Here is a 14,157-nt window from a genome sequence, read left to right as displayed (position 1 = left end):
GAAAAATGTAAACTTAAAATCAAAATTTTTAAAATTAAACATTATATTGTTATTATATGCCGTATTTTTAATGTTCAAATCTTAAAATATATTAAAGACATTTTTGAATAAATTTCTTCGGTAATAAAAAATTAATTTCTATTAAAAATTTGTGATTGAATTATTCGACTTTTATAATATTAATTAGTCGATCGATTTCGGTTCAGTTTACTTTTCTCTTCTCTCTCAAATTTTAGAGAAAAAAATATACAATTTTAGGAAACAAGTTTCTTATTTTTTTAACCATAATTATTTTTTTATCGTAACTGGTAATCAACCATCTTTTTAACATCAACATCAATCTTTATATTTAATCGCCATCGTCCATATCATGATCAGTCCCCGGTGGCTTCTCTAACGTCGTTTTCGTTTCTCTAATGATGTTTCCAATCGTCTAGTATAATTTTTGGCTTTCATTTTCGTTTTCTTTTGGCTTTAATTTACCGTATATGTTTGCTAATTCATGTATTTTGATAAGTTTGTTCTCTTTTACTCATTGGTGCTTTTTTGGCCTTTTCGGTTTGATATGCCACCACCTCCTTATGATTTGGCTTTGGTGTTGCCGTTTGGACAGCTCTTGGTAATCCACCAAACATTCCAACCATATTTTATCAAAATTTGGTTTGATTTTGCCTTTCTATACCGGATTTAATTATGTCTTTTATGTTCAACAAATCAGTCCCACTTTTTTAATGGTTCCACTCCACCTCTTTCGAGGCTCTATCAAATGAGGACAACAAAATTTAAGATTATATGCTGATTTCAGGTTTTTAAGTGTTTGAAAACATTAACACAGGAAATTTGTTAAAATTTTAGAGATTTCATAATCATATCATTTAGTTTTTATTCAAGTGTATACGATGCCGAATATATGTAACTAGTTTAAATTTGTATTCTATGATCTTAATATGTGTAAATATTTGAGTTTGTCTCATTTAATGCTGAATATATGTTAACTAGTTTGAGTTTGTGTCCTCTAATTCTGAATAAGTGTAATAGTTTAAGCTTGTTTGTGTTCTCTGATGTCGAATATGTATAGATAATTTGAGTTTGTGTCTGTTGATACCGAAGATGATGTGTAATTAGTTTTTTGTCCTTGAAGCCGAATATGTGTAATTAATTTGAGTTTGTTTGTGTTCTTTAATGTTGAATACATTTCACTAATTTGAGTTTGTGTTTTATGAAGTCGAATGTGTGTAACTAGTTTTAGTATGTGTTCTTACTGAATATATGTAAGTAGTTTGAGTTTTTTTTTTGAATAAATGTGAAAATATATTAAAAAAAGTGTCCTCGTTACAATAAATGCATCCGTGCACCAAATATAGATTTATAAAAACTTTTAAAAAGTTTGAAAGGAGTTTAAAAGAGATCAGGTGCGAGCGGCCAACCAAAGCTGTGTCTGCACACTGCAATGAAAGGAGCTTGTTACGAACAAGTCGATTAAGGAACCGAATAAGTTGGTCCAAAGTGCACAGTGCTTCCCCATGCTTGGGTAGTGTTAATGTTACTACAACGTAACCGCTTAAGGAAAATTTTTACTGACAACGGTCGAAATTTTCTATTTATTATGTACGACCACAAGCCAATGCTTGGCTTCTTGACAGGTTTTGGTTTATATTTTATTTATGTTAAATATGTGTAATTATTTTGAGTTTGTATATTCAATGTCAAATACATGTAACTAGTTTGAATCTGTGTTTTTTTTTTTAAGTTTATAAAAATACTTTTTAGATAAAAAATATGTAAAAAACTATAAAAACCAAATAGTTCACACAAATTTCAGCATAATTTCGTAACTTCAGTCAAACTTAGATAACTAATATTTCCTCTATTTCAATATCCACAATTTATATTATTTTAATATTTTACAACTATATAAAGTTTTATATATAGTCAAAGAAAGATGAATCTTTTAGTATTTTTTCCTACTAGTTTATTTTCTCCTAATTAAATAAATTTCTGAAGTTTCAAGTCGCAAAATGACGGCTACCTCTCGCATTAAACTGCAATGACAAAATACCCTCTCAAATCCATAGATTACTCCTCAACAGTCTCATCTACCTTCACACCTCTCCACAGTTCCCAACTATTACCATTCCCTACGATACAATCCCACAATACTCAAACTCCAAAAACCAAACATACCAAAAACAAAACCCTACAAAACAATGAAGTGTTGTTACAAATCATCATCAATCCTCTCAACCAATCACCACTCATTCCTCTACAAACAATCAATCTCCTCTCTACCACCATCACCAGCATCGTTCCCATCAACTCTCTCTTACCCAACCCGAACCCGATTCACATCCACCCGGATCCAATCTCGTCTCATCCACGACGATCCAGTAAAACAATCATCACAAGACCTAACCTTCTACGATCTTCTCGGCGTCACCGATTCAGTCACTCTCCCAGAGATCAAACAAGCCTATAAACAACTCGCTCGAAAATACCACCCGGACGTTTCTCCACCGGATCGGGTCGAAGAGTACACGGATCGGTTTATCAGAGTTCAAGAAGCTTACGAAACTCTCTCAGATCCTCGCCGGAGAGTTTTGTATGATCGTGATTTGTCTATGGGGTTTTCATTATCTTTCTCCGGTCGACGACGTAACCGATACGATGAGGTAATTATATTTTTTCACAATTTTAATTAATTTTTTTTTGTGATGAATCAATAAGGGGAAAAGAAAAAAACAGAACCATAGTTTTGGTTTATGGTTAAGAAAATTTAAGAGTAGTGAACTAATTTTAGTTATGTCTCATTCATAGATTTATCCATTGATGTTGAGTTGTTTGATTTGGATATTTTCTTTTTGGTTTCGTATATGGACAAATATGTGTGTGTAGTATTATCCTCAATAATTCTCGTAGATTTACTCGGTAGATTCGAGAACCATTTGTATATGTTGTGTGTGTATCTTTGTCGACAGAACTGACCTTATCTTTTTATTATGGTCCCAGTGAATTGTGTTACGTATGTGTCGATTGAAAAATTGTCGATTTTTATTTTATTTATTAAAAGGTATGATTAGTGGAATAGAGAATGTTGACAAAATGAACTCATTTGATACTTTATAGTTGGTGTACAACCATGGGTCCAAAATGTTGATTTTATGTTTAGTTTTTTAAATGTAAATGTGAATGTTGTGATTTTAGGAAGTGGTGGAGGAAAAGAGTGAGTGGAAGGCAAAATGGCAAACTCAGCTCTCAGGGCTAAGGAGAAGAAGCAATCAGAAAGATAATGATAACTCAATGTCTTGGGCTGCTAGAATGCGTCGTCAACGTCAAGATTCTTTATGACACACAACAACACCAACCAAGTCTCTCTAGTCTTCTTATGTATAGTCTTTTTAATTTCTTTGTGTGTAATATAGAAAAGCATAGCAACAAATACCCCACAACTTTGTATATATAATATATGTATAAACTTTTCTATGTGCCTATGCTAATCGGCAAGCACAGTGAAATAAATATAAACCAATGAATTAAGTAAGATGTGGGCAAGTCTATGTGTCTTGCTCTTGACTCTAGGCAAGATGTGGGCAAGTCTTGCTCCTGATTCTGCATATTGTTTTCCTTTCATACGGTTTCCGCATTGCCAATAAATCAGAATTATGATTTAATAGCGAAGGAGAAGGACTGAAATCCTCAGCAAAGTTAGCGAGAGTATTGTTGTTGCATGCTTGTCGTGCCTTATGAGGACAATTCATTTGATGAATTGCTCTTAAATTCCTTTCATCAAATCCCATTAGTGATTGGCTATAAGGACATAAATTGTTCTCTGTGAATACGAAAGAATAACTCTTCAAGTAAGGCTATAACAATATAGTGTTAACTCTATGAATTAATATATATATATATATATATATATATATATATATATATTTCAATTCTAAATTAGTATTTCGCTTCAAAAATTTATGAATCGTTAAAATTAATAACACTAACAAAATATTATATTTTTGATGTTATTAATTTATAAAAGTTTTACTGTAAATGATAAACTAATGGTTAATAGTGTATATAAAAATAACATAGCTAAAATAAATGTAAATAAATTATTTAAAGATAATTTTATCGTAATTTCATTTTAACATAAAAACAAAAATAGAGAGATTTTTACCTTACAATAAAAAAATATAGAAACGATAAAAAAATAATCCAACTGGTTTTTAGGTAAACAAAATGTCGTAAACACTTTATTTACACTAGGATAGTACCCGCGCTACGCCGCGGGTTGTTTTTTGTATTTTTTTTGTTATATATATTTTTATGTTTATTTTTTGTATGTTATTTTTAATTTTAGGTCTGGTCGATTTCTCATTATAATCCTAAAAAATTCCAAATAGACCAACGTGTATAGGCAGACATTTAAGCAACACCTCCTCGTAAAGCTAAGGAGAAACATGAATAACTTCTTGAATATGATCCCAATTGAATATGTGTCAGCGGCTGTAGGTTCTTGGCAGCAAGACCTTTCCAAAGACACTTTATTTGCGATATGAGTCCTTCTGGTTCGACGAGAATTTATCTCACAAACATGAACTCGGATCTGTCTCCTTTTGCTTATTTTTCTTCCTTGTTCTTTCTTTTGCTTCTCTCCTCCACTTATGATATGTTCTAACGTTTCTTCAGTTTAGCTCAGTTTTGCTAAAGACGCGGCAACTCTGCAAAGGAACAAAAACTTCATAAAGGCAAAAGATTCACTTTGATTGGCATCATCTTCCGAGCTCAACAACTACATTTTGTAACATTTTGTTTAGTTTACTAAAACATGAAAAATGTTATGTAGAGATTATAAACGACTTTATATAATCTACATACCTTAATTTGAAGCTGCAAGAACTTCACGTAATGGACCGCTTCTTCAAGCATCGTGCTTATGTCTACTTTTGTCCCGTTCGGCACAAGGTTCTGCAGTGTCTTAAGCCTTTCGTTAATATTCTCTCTTCGTTTCTGCAACAATTAATGATACTATTAAAAAACTCGTCTAGGATCAATGTTGTTCATTATCATTTGGTTTTGATATAAAAGTTATACTATAAGGTTTAAAGTTTTCTTACCCGAGCATAAAGGCTTTGAGGATCAGTGGCTGTTCCTTTGGTGGCTATTGTTTTGCCTTTAACACTTGTGACCGAAGCTTTCTCATCATCTGAACTGTTGCTTAAGCTCTGACCATCTATACAATTAGTGTTGCTTTCATCAACCGTATTGCTTTATGAGCTTACCCTCTGTTTTTTCTTGGATTTTGGAATCTCCTATATATCGAGTAAATGATACTGTATTTAGTTTATTGTATAGTAATAATAAATGAAAGTAAACATTATATATATTGATCTTCTACTTACTTGTCGTGTGAGGTCGCAATCAGAGTTATTTTTGCATAGATAATAGATTCTCCACGGTAAGTAGTTTCCTCTTAAGAGATGACGTTTCTTGGATATGATGATTTTGATCCCAAGAATCAAGCATGGCCGGAAGATTTCTTCCAGGCATTGCACCAAATGGGAAAATATCAAGAAGCAAGAGAGCATGATGATCAAAAGACAAGACATTGTTTTGGTGATGATGTTGATGAAAATGACCATTGTAAAGGCTAGCGAGGCCAAGCATCTCGTCTCACGGTCTGTCTTCTTTAGATGATGAACATTGATCAGTTGAACATCCCCAAGAAAGACTCCAATACACCATCAACAAAAACGTCCATGGCTCTAACGAATAGATATATCCACTCCTAGAGTTGTCATCTTTACCTACAACAAAATCACAGAGAGTAGATATAGAAATCGATTATGGAACTCTTAAAACTAAAACAATGATAACACAGAAAGAAGAAAAAGAAGAGAGTAAGAATAGAAGTATATTACCTGGAATCGAAAAGTAGAAGAAGAAACCCATTATCACCGGATCTGATGAATAGATTCTGGTGGATCGAAGAAGAAGAAATCCACTACAACCGATCGACCATCGATGGGCTAACATCAGCGTATCTGCTCAGATTGGTAGAGACAGAGAGTCATGGATAGGATCAGCAGCACAATCGGTCGATGGTATGAAGGCGCCAAAGAAAACGATAGGTGGTTGATTTTTACCGAGGTGTCAACACCTGCTTCGATAAAAAGGCTGAGGTGTCAAGCTCTGGAAAGAAACACTTCATCTTTTATTGTATTGATACGTTTTACAACTGTTTTCTTTATATTATATTCACATGCTCAATGCTCATTTTATACATCCGTTTCTACTATATGTTATACTTATCCATCTGATTCCTAACCGATAACCAGGTCAAGAATGATTTTTAATGTAGGATTATGACAATGCAATATTGATAAATAAATATATATTTTTCTTTCATACTGGTTTTTTATCTTAGTTTATATATCAATAAAATTAATAACTCTAATAAAATATTATACTCCCGATATTATTAATTTATAGAAGCTTTACATTGAATAATAAATTAATAGTTAGTAGCGTATATTATAAACGTAGACTATTAAAATATAAATTTATCCTAATTTTGTTTTAAAATAAAAAGAAAATTACATTTTTTTACCTTTAAAATAAAAGTAAATAGAAATGACAAAAATCCATCCGGTTTTTAGGTAAATTGTCGTAAACACCTTATTTTCATATGTTGTATAACCGCTTTCTTCTATCTTCTGTTCACATGTTAAACGGTTATTTCATCCGTCTGTTTCTATTATATCTATTACATCTGTCCACCCGATTTGTAACGGACGAATATCGAAACCTACGAGAGCTTTAGTATGTGTCACCAATCAAACTCCACTTTTTCTGATCACTTTCTCCAACTAAAGTCATGAATGTTTGAGAGATTTTGGTGGTTTTTAGATTATATATTATAGTTCTTAGATTTAAAATTTTTGTTTTTAGTTTTTCCAAAATAAAACTAAAAGCAAATGAATTTTTAAAAAAATATATATATATGTTTCGTACAGAAAATCTCAAAAATCCATTGAAATGAGATTTTGGATTTTGTTAATAAATTAGTAAAATCTCTAAGAATCTAAATTCTCTAATTCTTAGGAAACTCCCAATTTTCATTAAGGCCATGAATTTTTACAAGTTTTTAAGTGGTTTATGAATTCTAGTTTTTAGTTTTTAGATTTTAGATTTTGGTTTATAGTTTGTAGATTTTGTGTTAAAATATTTATAAAAAATAGAAAAGAGAATTCAAGTCACGATTAAAAATGAAAAACCAGTAAAACAAAGATTTTGGTTTTTCTTTGAAAATTGACAAAAACCAACAAAATCTGGATTCTCTAATTTTTAGGAAAACCAATTTTTGCATAATCTTGATTTGCCTTGAAGTACATTTTTGAAAACTCTAAATCCAAAAACAGCTTTCATAGTCATTCAAGGCCAAAATCTTGAATAGTTAAAAAACTGTTTTTAAAAAAATCCAAAACAAAAAAAAAACCATTTCAAAAATCACATCCATTCAAGGCCTAATTCTTGGGGTCACTCCCTAAAAATGGTTATACTCCTACTAAGTCTATGGAAAAATATGTTATTTAAACATTAATTATTTAATTTTACAACAACGTTACAGCTTACAACACTTCAGCAAATACCAATAATTCATCACAATATATATTTTTTTTAAAAGGAAACAACATTCCATGAATTCACTTTTTTTTTCGTGCATTTACACTTTTTTTTTTTTTGGTCACCCGTGCATTTACACTTATTAGCCGTTAATACACACACTCACGGCGCGATCAAACCACACTTCTTAAACTCCAATTTTACCATCTCCATCTCTCCTTCCGGCAACGTAACCGTCACAACCCTCTCCTCCGATTTCGCCGCCGCGTAAACAACCACCAACCCCTCCTCCCCTACCCCTTCAACATTACAGTAAACCGAATCCGGCGACTTCCCCATCACTCTCGCCTCGTACAAATCCTCACCACTCAGATCCACAAACGTCAATTTCGCACCGTACACAACAAAATCCAAATTCCCATCACAGCTCCCTCCGATCTCCTCTATTCCAAATCTCTCATCCTTCGCTTCCCCCATAGATCTCACCAGTTCCTCCACCGTCGCTTCCGCCACCGGAAAATCAACTTGAACCGAACTTATCACCTGACTGTTACGAATCGCGTTATTAGGTTTTAGATCATTCGGATCCTTTTTGATGATCGTAACCGTCACAGGTTCTGGCTCTGCCCTCACTTTAGCTACGCATTTCCATATGATTCCGGCGATGATCTCGAACACCGGAATCGAATTAATTCCGTTCACCGGAAAATGTGGTGATATCTGATCGGCGACTGAGAGATTGAAACAATACGTCGCCATTTTCTTGTTGTTTGGAGTGACCCAGAGATCTCCAACCGGGTCGACCTGTTTAACCGAAACCGGGTCTTTAACCGTTGGGTTTGGACTTTGGAACCTTCTGTCTCCCCTAGAGGGTGGTGGGGCACGAATCGTTTCTCCGGTAATGGCCTTAGTCCAGAAGTTGAAGGCGTAAAATAGAGAGAATGAGTCTCCAATTATATTGGCCCAGCTCAGGCCCAAACCTAATCCTCCGCATTTAAACCGGGTCAACTGCGTTAACAAAACCGATATAAAATTAGCTTCAAAACGGTTTAGAATTTACAAACCATAAGTTTGCATGTACGTAGAGGGTTGATCCAAAATCCTATCTGAGAACCATTTTAAAATTTTCGATAGGTAGAAAGTAGTAAATTCTCGGATTCATCGAAATAAATTGATCCAAAATATATTTACTTTATTTTTCAGATTTTCGTTTTTTTTTCTTCTTTCAATCTTCATATTCGAAGGTCATGGATCGAAATAAATTGATCCAAAATATATTTACTTTATGAAACTCTTAGTTCCAACGAATTAAACTCGTCCCAATCTAGTTCGCAACTCAAGGTTGAAAAGTCGGAATGTTTTATTAAATTTAGTACACCTACTCCGTGTCAGTCTTCTTTCATGCAAGTTAATGGTACGAACAGAAGCGTTCGTGTATTAAATTTTGTTGTGACAGTTCGTGCATTTAATGTTCTAATGGAGTATATGTTATTTTGTCTTTCTTGATTAGGGCATACGGTACCCAAAAAAACCCTAACATGGATTTCTAATCTAGTACTTTAAGCTCATAGTTGCCTTTTTCCAACTCAATAAAATCAGACCCCATCCATAATCCATCACGTGGTTGGTCTTCTTTTCTGCTTAATATTATAAGTGTTTTATACCATTTTCTACATATCTTCTTTTTATTAGTGTTGTTACTTGTTAGCAAAGATAAACTGTGAGGACCAGTCCATCTCAATGAAGGCCAAAAATATAATAGAAACATTTCTAAAAAAACAAGATTTAGTCAAATATATACTATATACATATTTTGACAGAAAATATTGATTTATAATAATACTTTTTTGGCAAAAAGTTCAAGATTGAACAATGCAATACCATATCATGTATGTATAACCATTTTAAGAACATTTTATTGTCAAATATATGATATATCTCAGTCAATATTAAATGTGTGTATCTCGAGAAAGAAAGAGAGAGAGAGAGAGAGAGAGAGAGAGAGAGAGAGAGAGAGAGAGAGAGAGAGAGAGAGAGAGAGAGAGAGAGAGAGAGAGAGAGAGAGAGAGAGAGAGAGAGAGAGAGAGAGAGAGAGAGAGAGAGTAGTACTAGTGGCAGTAGTAGTGCATGTGTAAAACTAAAGGAATATATATTGTAGTCAGATTATCTATACCTGAACATAGATCAACGGAGAGATCGCCAACTCCGGTCCAATAGGTTGATGGTAAACGAGAAACTCATCAACTGACCGATCCGGTTGACTGAGCCACTCTTCCACAGTGAGATTGCATTGACCTTCCACGAAACGCGTCCCACAGTCGTTGCATTTGATGTACGGACGCCCCGAGTCTCTCCGTGAGAACCTGCCTGTGGTCCAAGCGATCTGGTCGAACAGCATGAACATGCTATCTTTCATGTGTCTCACGGTTAAGTCACGTGCCGTCTCGGGGGAGTAAATATACGCCGCCTTAAGGTAATGAAGCTTCATGGCTAGGTCTAAACCGGTTGGTTCGTGAGTTGTACCTGTCTCTGTCGGTCGGGCCGCACCCACCGTCGATAACCGGATGCTGTGAATCGGACCTTGTCCCTGTCCCTGTTCTTGAGATCGACCCATGATGACTTAGTGGAGTTGAATTGATTCTACGCTATCTCTTGTCTCGAGCTATGTGCAAGTCGATCAATGCATGTAACACTTACATAAATAAATAAAAAAAAGCAAATTTGTTATTTCTCTCTGCTATACATGTAATACAATTTTTGTAGGTGATGAATGTAATGTGATGAGGCTCTTGTGTTATATAGAGACGATCGACGAGCACTTCTGGTGTTGTTAACTTGTTATGTTATAAGTAGGTGAAGCTGTTTAAATTAATAATTAATTGCCTTTCCTTTTTTACGATAGTATATGATGAAAGGGTCCAATTCATCGTTCATAATTCATAATTCATATACACTTAATTAATATTTATCACCTACCTTACTTTTTATCTATATTTCTTTTCATAATTTTATGTCTATTTCTGCATTTAAAATAGAAGTATAGTGCCACAATAAATCGATTTTTTAAATAAAAATCAACACTAGCTACTACTATATCATTTACGTAAATTTTGTGCTAAATAAAAATATACTATCATTTATGATGGTTTGAAGAAAAGAGTATAGTTAGATAACGTGGCCAAACATTGGACTCATTTTTTTAAAACAAAAATTTTGCTGTTTAATTTTTATAGTCAGATTAATTTATTAGCTTACTTTTCTAGTTATACTGTAGTTATATAAAATGAGTAAATTTCTTATTATATATATATACACAAATTATTTTTCAACTTAATTTTGAAACTATTGATATATATAGCCCTCGGCATTCAGATATCTGATCAGATTCGGGTTCGGATGTTCGGGTTTTTGGATGTAGAGATATAAAACTCTATAGGGTATTTTATAATATCGGATCGGGTATCTTTGGGTTCGGATAATTTCGGATAACCCGAATTCATAAAAAAAAAAAAAGTTGTCGTGAAAGAAAAAAATTACTTTCTACCTCTCTCTTCTTGTTTCCTTCTTCTTAATCTCTCTCTTCTTCAGCCAAAAACCCTAGATTAGTTCATCCATGACCACCACTTTAAGAATCAAATACTTTAATTTTTCTATGAAATCTAACAATATCTATAGCAAATTATATGATATGATTCATATCTATTTTCCAAGGAAAAAATAAGTCAATTTTAGAATAATATATATATATATGTAACTGTTTTATAGTATGCCAGAATAACTAAGGTGGCAAAATGGTTTATGATGTACCAATAAATATCTAAGATACTATGTTCAAACCCACATAGATGCATTTTTGCATATATTTCGGGTTAATTCGAATCTACTTTGGATATCAGATAATATCTGAACCCGATCGGGTATCCAAATGTCAAAGAAATTAAATCCGATCGGATATTTAATTAATACCACCCGAATCTAAACCAAACTGTCTATTTCAAGTCGGGTTCGGGTTCGGGTTTCAGATTCAATTAAAATGCCCAGACATATATGTATATGTAGAAAGCAGATCTAAATCTTCTTACAGTTTTTAGGGATTTTCGTCACAGTTAATGTTTGGATTTACCAACTGGTCATTTATCTTGTGTCAATCTTTTTAAACTGTTTTGTTAGTCACTTTCATAAATTATAAGTATAAGTTGTATAACTCAACTAATCCATCATCCATCCATAATCTACGGACTTACGGGTCCACAATTCGTTTTGTGGCGATATTGTTCAGAGTTCAAGTTAGTTATCTCCCAACACTTTCAAGTTTCAATGGATGACTATTTTTCGTCTGATTAGTATAACAAGATCCGAAACAAAGTTTACAAGACAACTCGACCGAACAAGCCAGGAAGGACAAAACAAATCCATGACATGACGGCAAATGCTTCTCAAAATAAAGAAAAAAATTTGAGCCAAAAAAGGCAACATGTGACTTTATATTCTCAAATTATTAACCACACTTTGAGTCTGGCTATATTAAAAGCTTTTTCTCTTTGTTGTTATTAAAAGCTTTCTTGTTACTAGTTAGTAGATGGATGATCGAGACACAGAATATGCAACGGTGAGAAACTCACAAAATTTGTCAAAAATTAATTTTTATTAGAAACAATTTAATTTAGTTTTTATTTTATTTTCTAATACTCAAAAACTAATTATAAATTGTCATGTGGAAAGTTAGTATTTCAAGAGTTCTCAAATGAGAATAGATTCTTATTTTTTCATTCTTACTTTTTTATTATTTTTAAGTTTATATTCTTGAGAATTATAGTGAGAACCCTGCAATACATATAGTCTAAGCTAACTCAGGTTTAGCCATTTAGAATCATTCTTTTTAGACGGTTTAAATAAAAAAAATATATACTACTAGAAAATAGTTGATTTGCGATGGAAATCTGCGACGGCAGAAAACCCTCGCAAATTTGCGACGGAATTGTGAGTACTTTGCTAGGAAGACAAGGGAACTTGCAATTTCCTCGCAAAATTTGCGACGGCACAGTCCCTCGCAAAATTTGCGACGGCACAGTCCCTCGCAAATTTGTAAGGGATTTAATACAGACTTGCGACTCCGCAGAGTTTCCTCGCAAACAACTTGCAACTCTCTCGCAAATTGCGACGGATTAGCGATGACTTTATCCGTAGCAAATTTGCGAGGGAGTTGCAAGGGACGAAGATGTCGGCAGCCACGTTTTCTCCGAGTTTAACTGTTTTGTCGGCAAAATAGTAAAAGCCTCGTAAATCCCTTACAAAAAAATAAAAATTTTAGATATCCCTTGCAAATCCCTTGCAAATTTCCATAGCAAATCCATAGCAGTTATTTTTAGTAAGCCTATAAATAGCAAGTTCATGATTCATGGAAACCACAACACAAAACACTTGCAACAAAAACACTTTTACTACCAAAAAAAATCTTGTGAAAGAAAAAAAGGCTGCAAAAAAAAAGGCCTAAAAACTTTTAAATTCCATAATAATGTTTGGAGGCGGGCATCATGAGATATACACAATGCGACAGTGGATGTACAATCACAGAGATCCGGAGACCGGTGATGTGACGAGAGAGTTTTGTGATGGATTGCGCGCTTTCATGTACCAGGCGACAAACCAAGACTTTGCTCTTAAAAACGGTACAATATTTTGTCCATGTCCTAAGTGCTGCAACGATATATATTTGGAATTTAATCTAGTGAAGAAGCATCTTTATAATAGAGGATTTATGCCAAATTACTATGCATGGTTTTGTCATTGAGAGGGTTGTAGCAGTAATGTTGGAAGTAGTAGTATGAATTATGTTGTTGATCAACCTAGTAATTATGGACATCAAGAATCTGATCAATTAGGTTTTTATCAATGTTTTCAAAACCGAACCGGACCGGCGGTCGAACCACGTTAACCCGCGAACCGGCAACATACCCGGGTTGGGTTAATATCAAAACCCAAAGAAATTTGAACCGGTAAAAAAACCATATCAACCCGCCAAAAACCCAAAAACTGGTGAACCATTAAACCGGATAAAACCAGGTTCTAACTTTTTTTGTAAAAATGAGTGCAATTAATTATTTTTTTCTAGCTTTCTTCTTAGCAATAGTTAGGTTCTTTAAAATAAAAATTTCTGTAATTGAACTTTTTAATTTTCATACTAGTTTTTTTCCTTCTAGTTGAAATCTCTACAACTCACACCACAAATCTTCAAAATCAAGATAGTTTTGGTAATCAATTTGGTGTTCATTTTTTTCCCCTAGTGTACGTAATAAAAGAAGAGACTGATTACTAAAATATTTTATTGGTAATGGTTAGTTTGTTACACTTTGAGTTTATTACTTTTTAAGGTTTCTTTAAAACATTATAATTATTGAAGTATTTTATTTGGTATAACCAATTATATCATAGTTGTAATCATTGAAAGAAAAAATAGAAAACATATTCATACCTATTATTTATAAAAATATCATCACAATCAATTGAACCCGGTTGACCCCGGTCAAATTATATTAACTC

At 33.2% G+C, this 14,157-nt stretch overlaps 2 protein-coding genes and 1 pseudogene across 3 annotated transcripts; 1 reads left to right on the top strand and 2 right to left on the bottom strand.

The window, feature by feature from the left end:
• Positions 1 to 1,786: 1,786 nt before the first annotated feature.
• Positions 1,787 to 3,538, top strand: LOC104732325 (chaperone protein dnaJ 20, chloroplastic). Its single transcript, XM_010451854.3, has 2 exons — positions 1,787 to 2,669; positions 3,202 to 3,538. The coding sequence occupies exons 1-2, from the start codon at positions 2,208 to 2,210 to the stop codon at positions 3,343 to 3,345; spliced, it is 606 nt and encodes a 201-aa protein (XP_010450156.1). The 5' UTR covers positions 1,787 to 2,207; the 3' UTR covers positions 3,346 to 3,538.
• A 1,052-nt stretch (positions 3,539 to 4,590) lies between these two features.
• On the bottom strand, positions 4,591 to 5,804 carry LOC104732324 (transcription factor RSL3-like; annotated as a pseudogene). The gene is made up of 4 exons (XR_015573173.1): positions 5,394 to 5,804; positions 5,109 to 5,303; positions 4,870 to 5,001; positions 4,591 to 4,712 (listed from the first exon to the last, which is right to left on the bottom strand). The product of XR_015573173.1 is annotated as a transcription factor RSL3-like (transcript).
• Positions 5,805 to 7,567: 1,763 nt separating this feature from the next.
• On the bottom strand, positions 7,568 to 10,524 carry LOC104732323 (protein ECERIFERUM 26-like). Its single transcript, XM_010451853.3, has 2 exons — positions 9,791 to 10,524; positions 7,568 to 8,625 (listed from the first exon to the last, which is right to left on the bottom strand). The coding sequence occupies exons 1-2, from the start codon at positions 10,229 to 10,231 to the stop codon at positions 7,780 to 7,782; spliced, it is 1,287 nt and encodes a 428-aa protein (XP_010450155.2). The 5' UTR covers positions 10,232 to 10,524; the 3' UTR covers positions 7,568 to 7,779.
• Between the last annotated feature and the right edge of the window lie 3,633 nt (positions 10,525 to 14,157).

This window comes from Camelina sativa, chromosome 11 (genome assembly GCF_030686135.1).
Source record: "Camelina sativa cultivar CO46 ecotype springtype chromosome 11, ASM3068613v1".
In the NCBI taxonomy this organism is placed as follows: Eukaryota; Viridiplantae; Streptophyta; class Magnoliopsida; order Brassicales; family Brassicaceae; genus Camelina; species Camelina sativa.
This window is presented reverse-complemented; position numbering and strand designations above follow the sequence as displayed.

Coding starts and splice junctions, on each gene's coding strand:
- LOC104732325 (XM_010451854.3), top strand. CDS start 2,208: ATGAAGTGTTGTTACAAATCATCATCAATCCTCTCAACCAATCACCAC. Junction 2,670..3,201: donor GACGTAACCGATACGATGAG/GTAATTATATTT, acceptor TTGTGATTTTAG/GAAGTGGTGGAGGAAAAGAG.
- LOC104732323 (XM_010451853.3), bottom strand. CDS start 10,231: ATGGGTCGATCTCAAGAACAGGGACAGGGACAAGGTCCGATTCACAGC. Junction 8,626..9,790: donor CTCCGTTGATCTATGTTCAG/GTATAGATAATC, acceptor TTGTTAACGCAG/TTGACCCGGTTTAAATGCGG.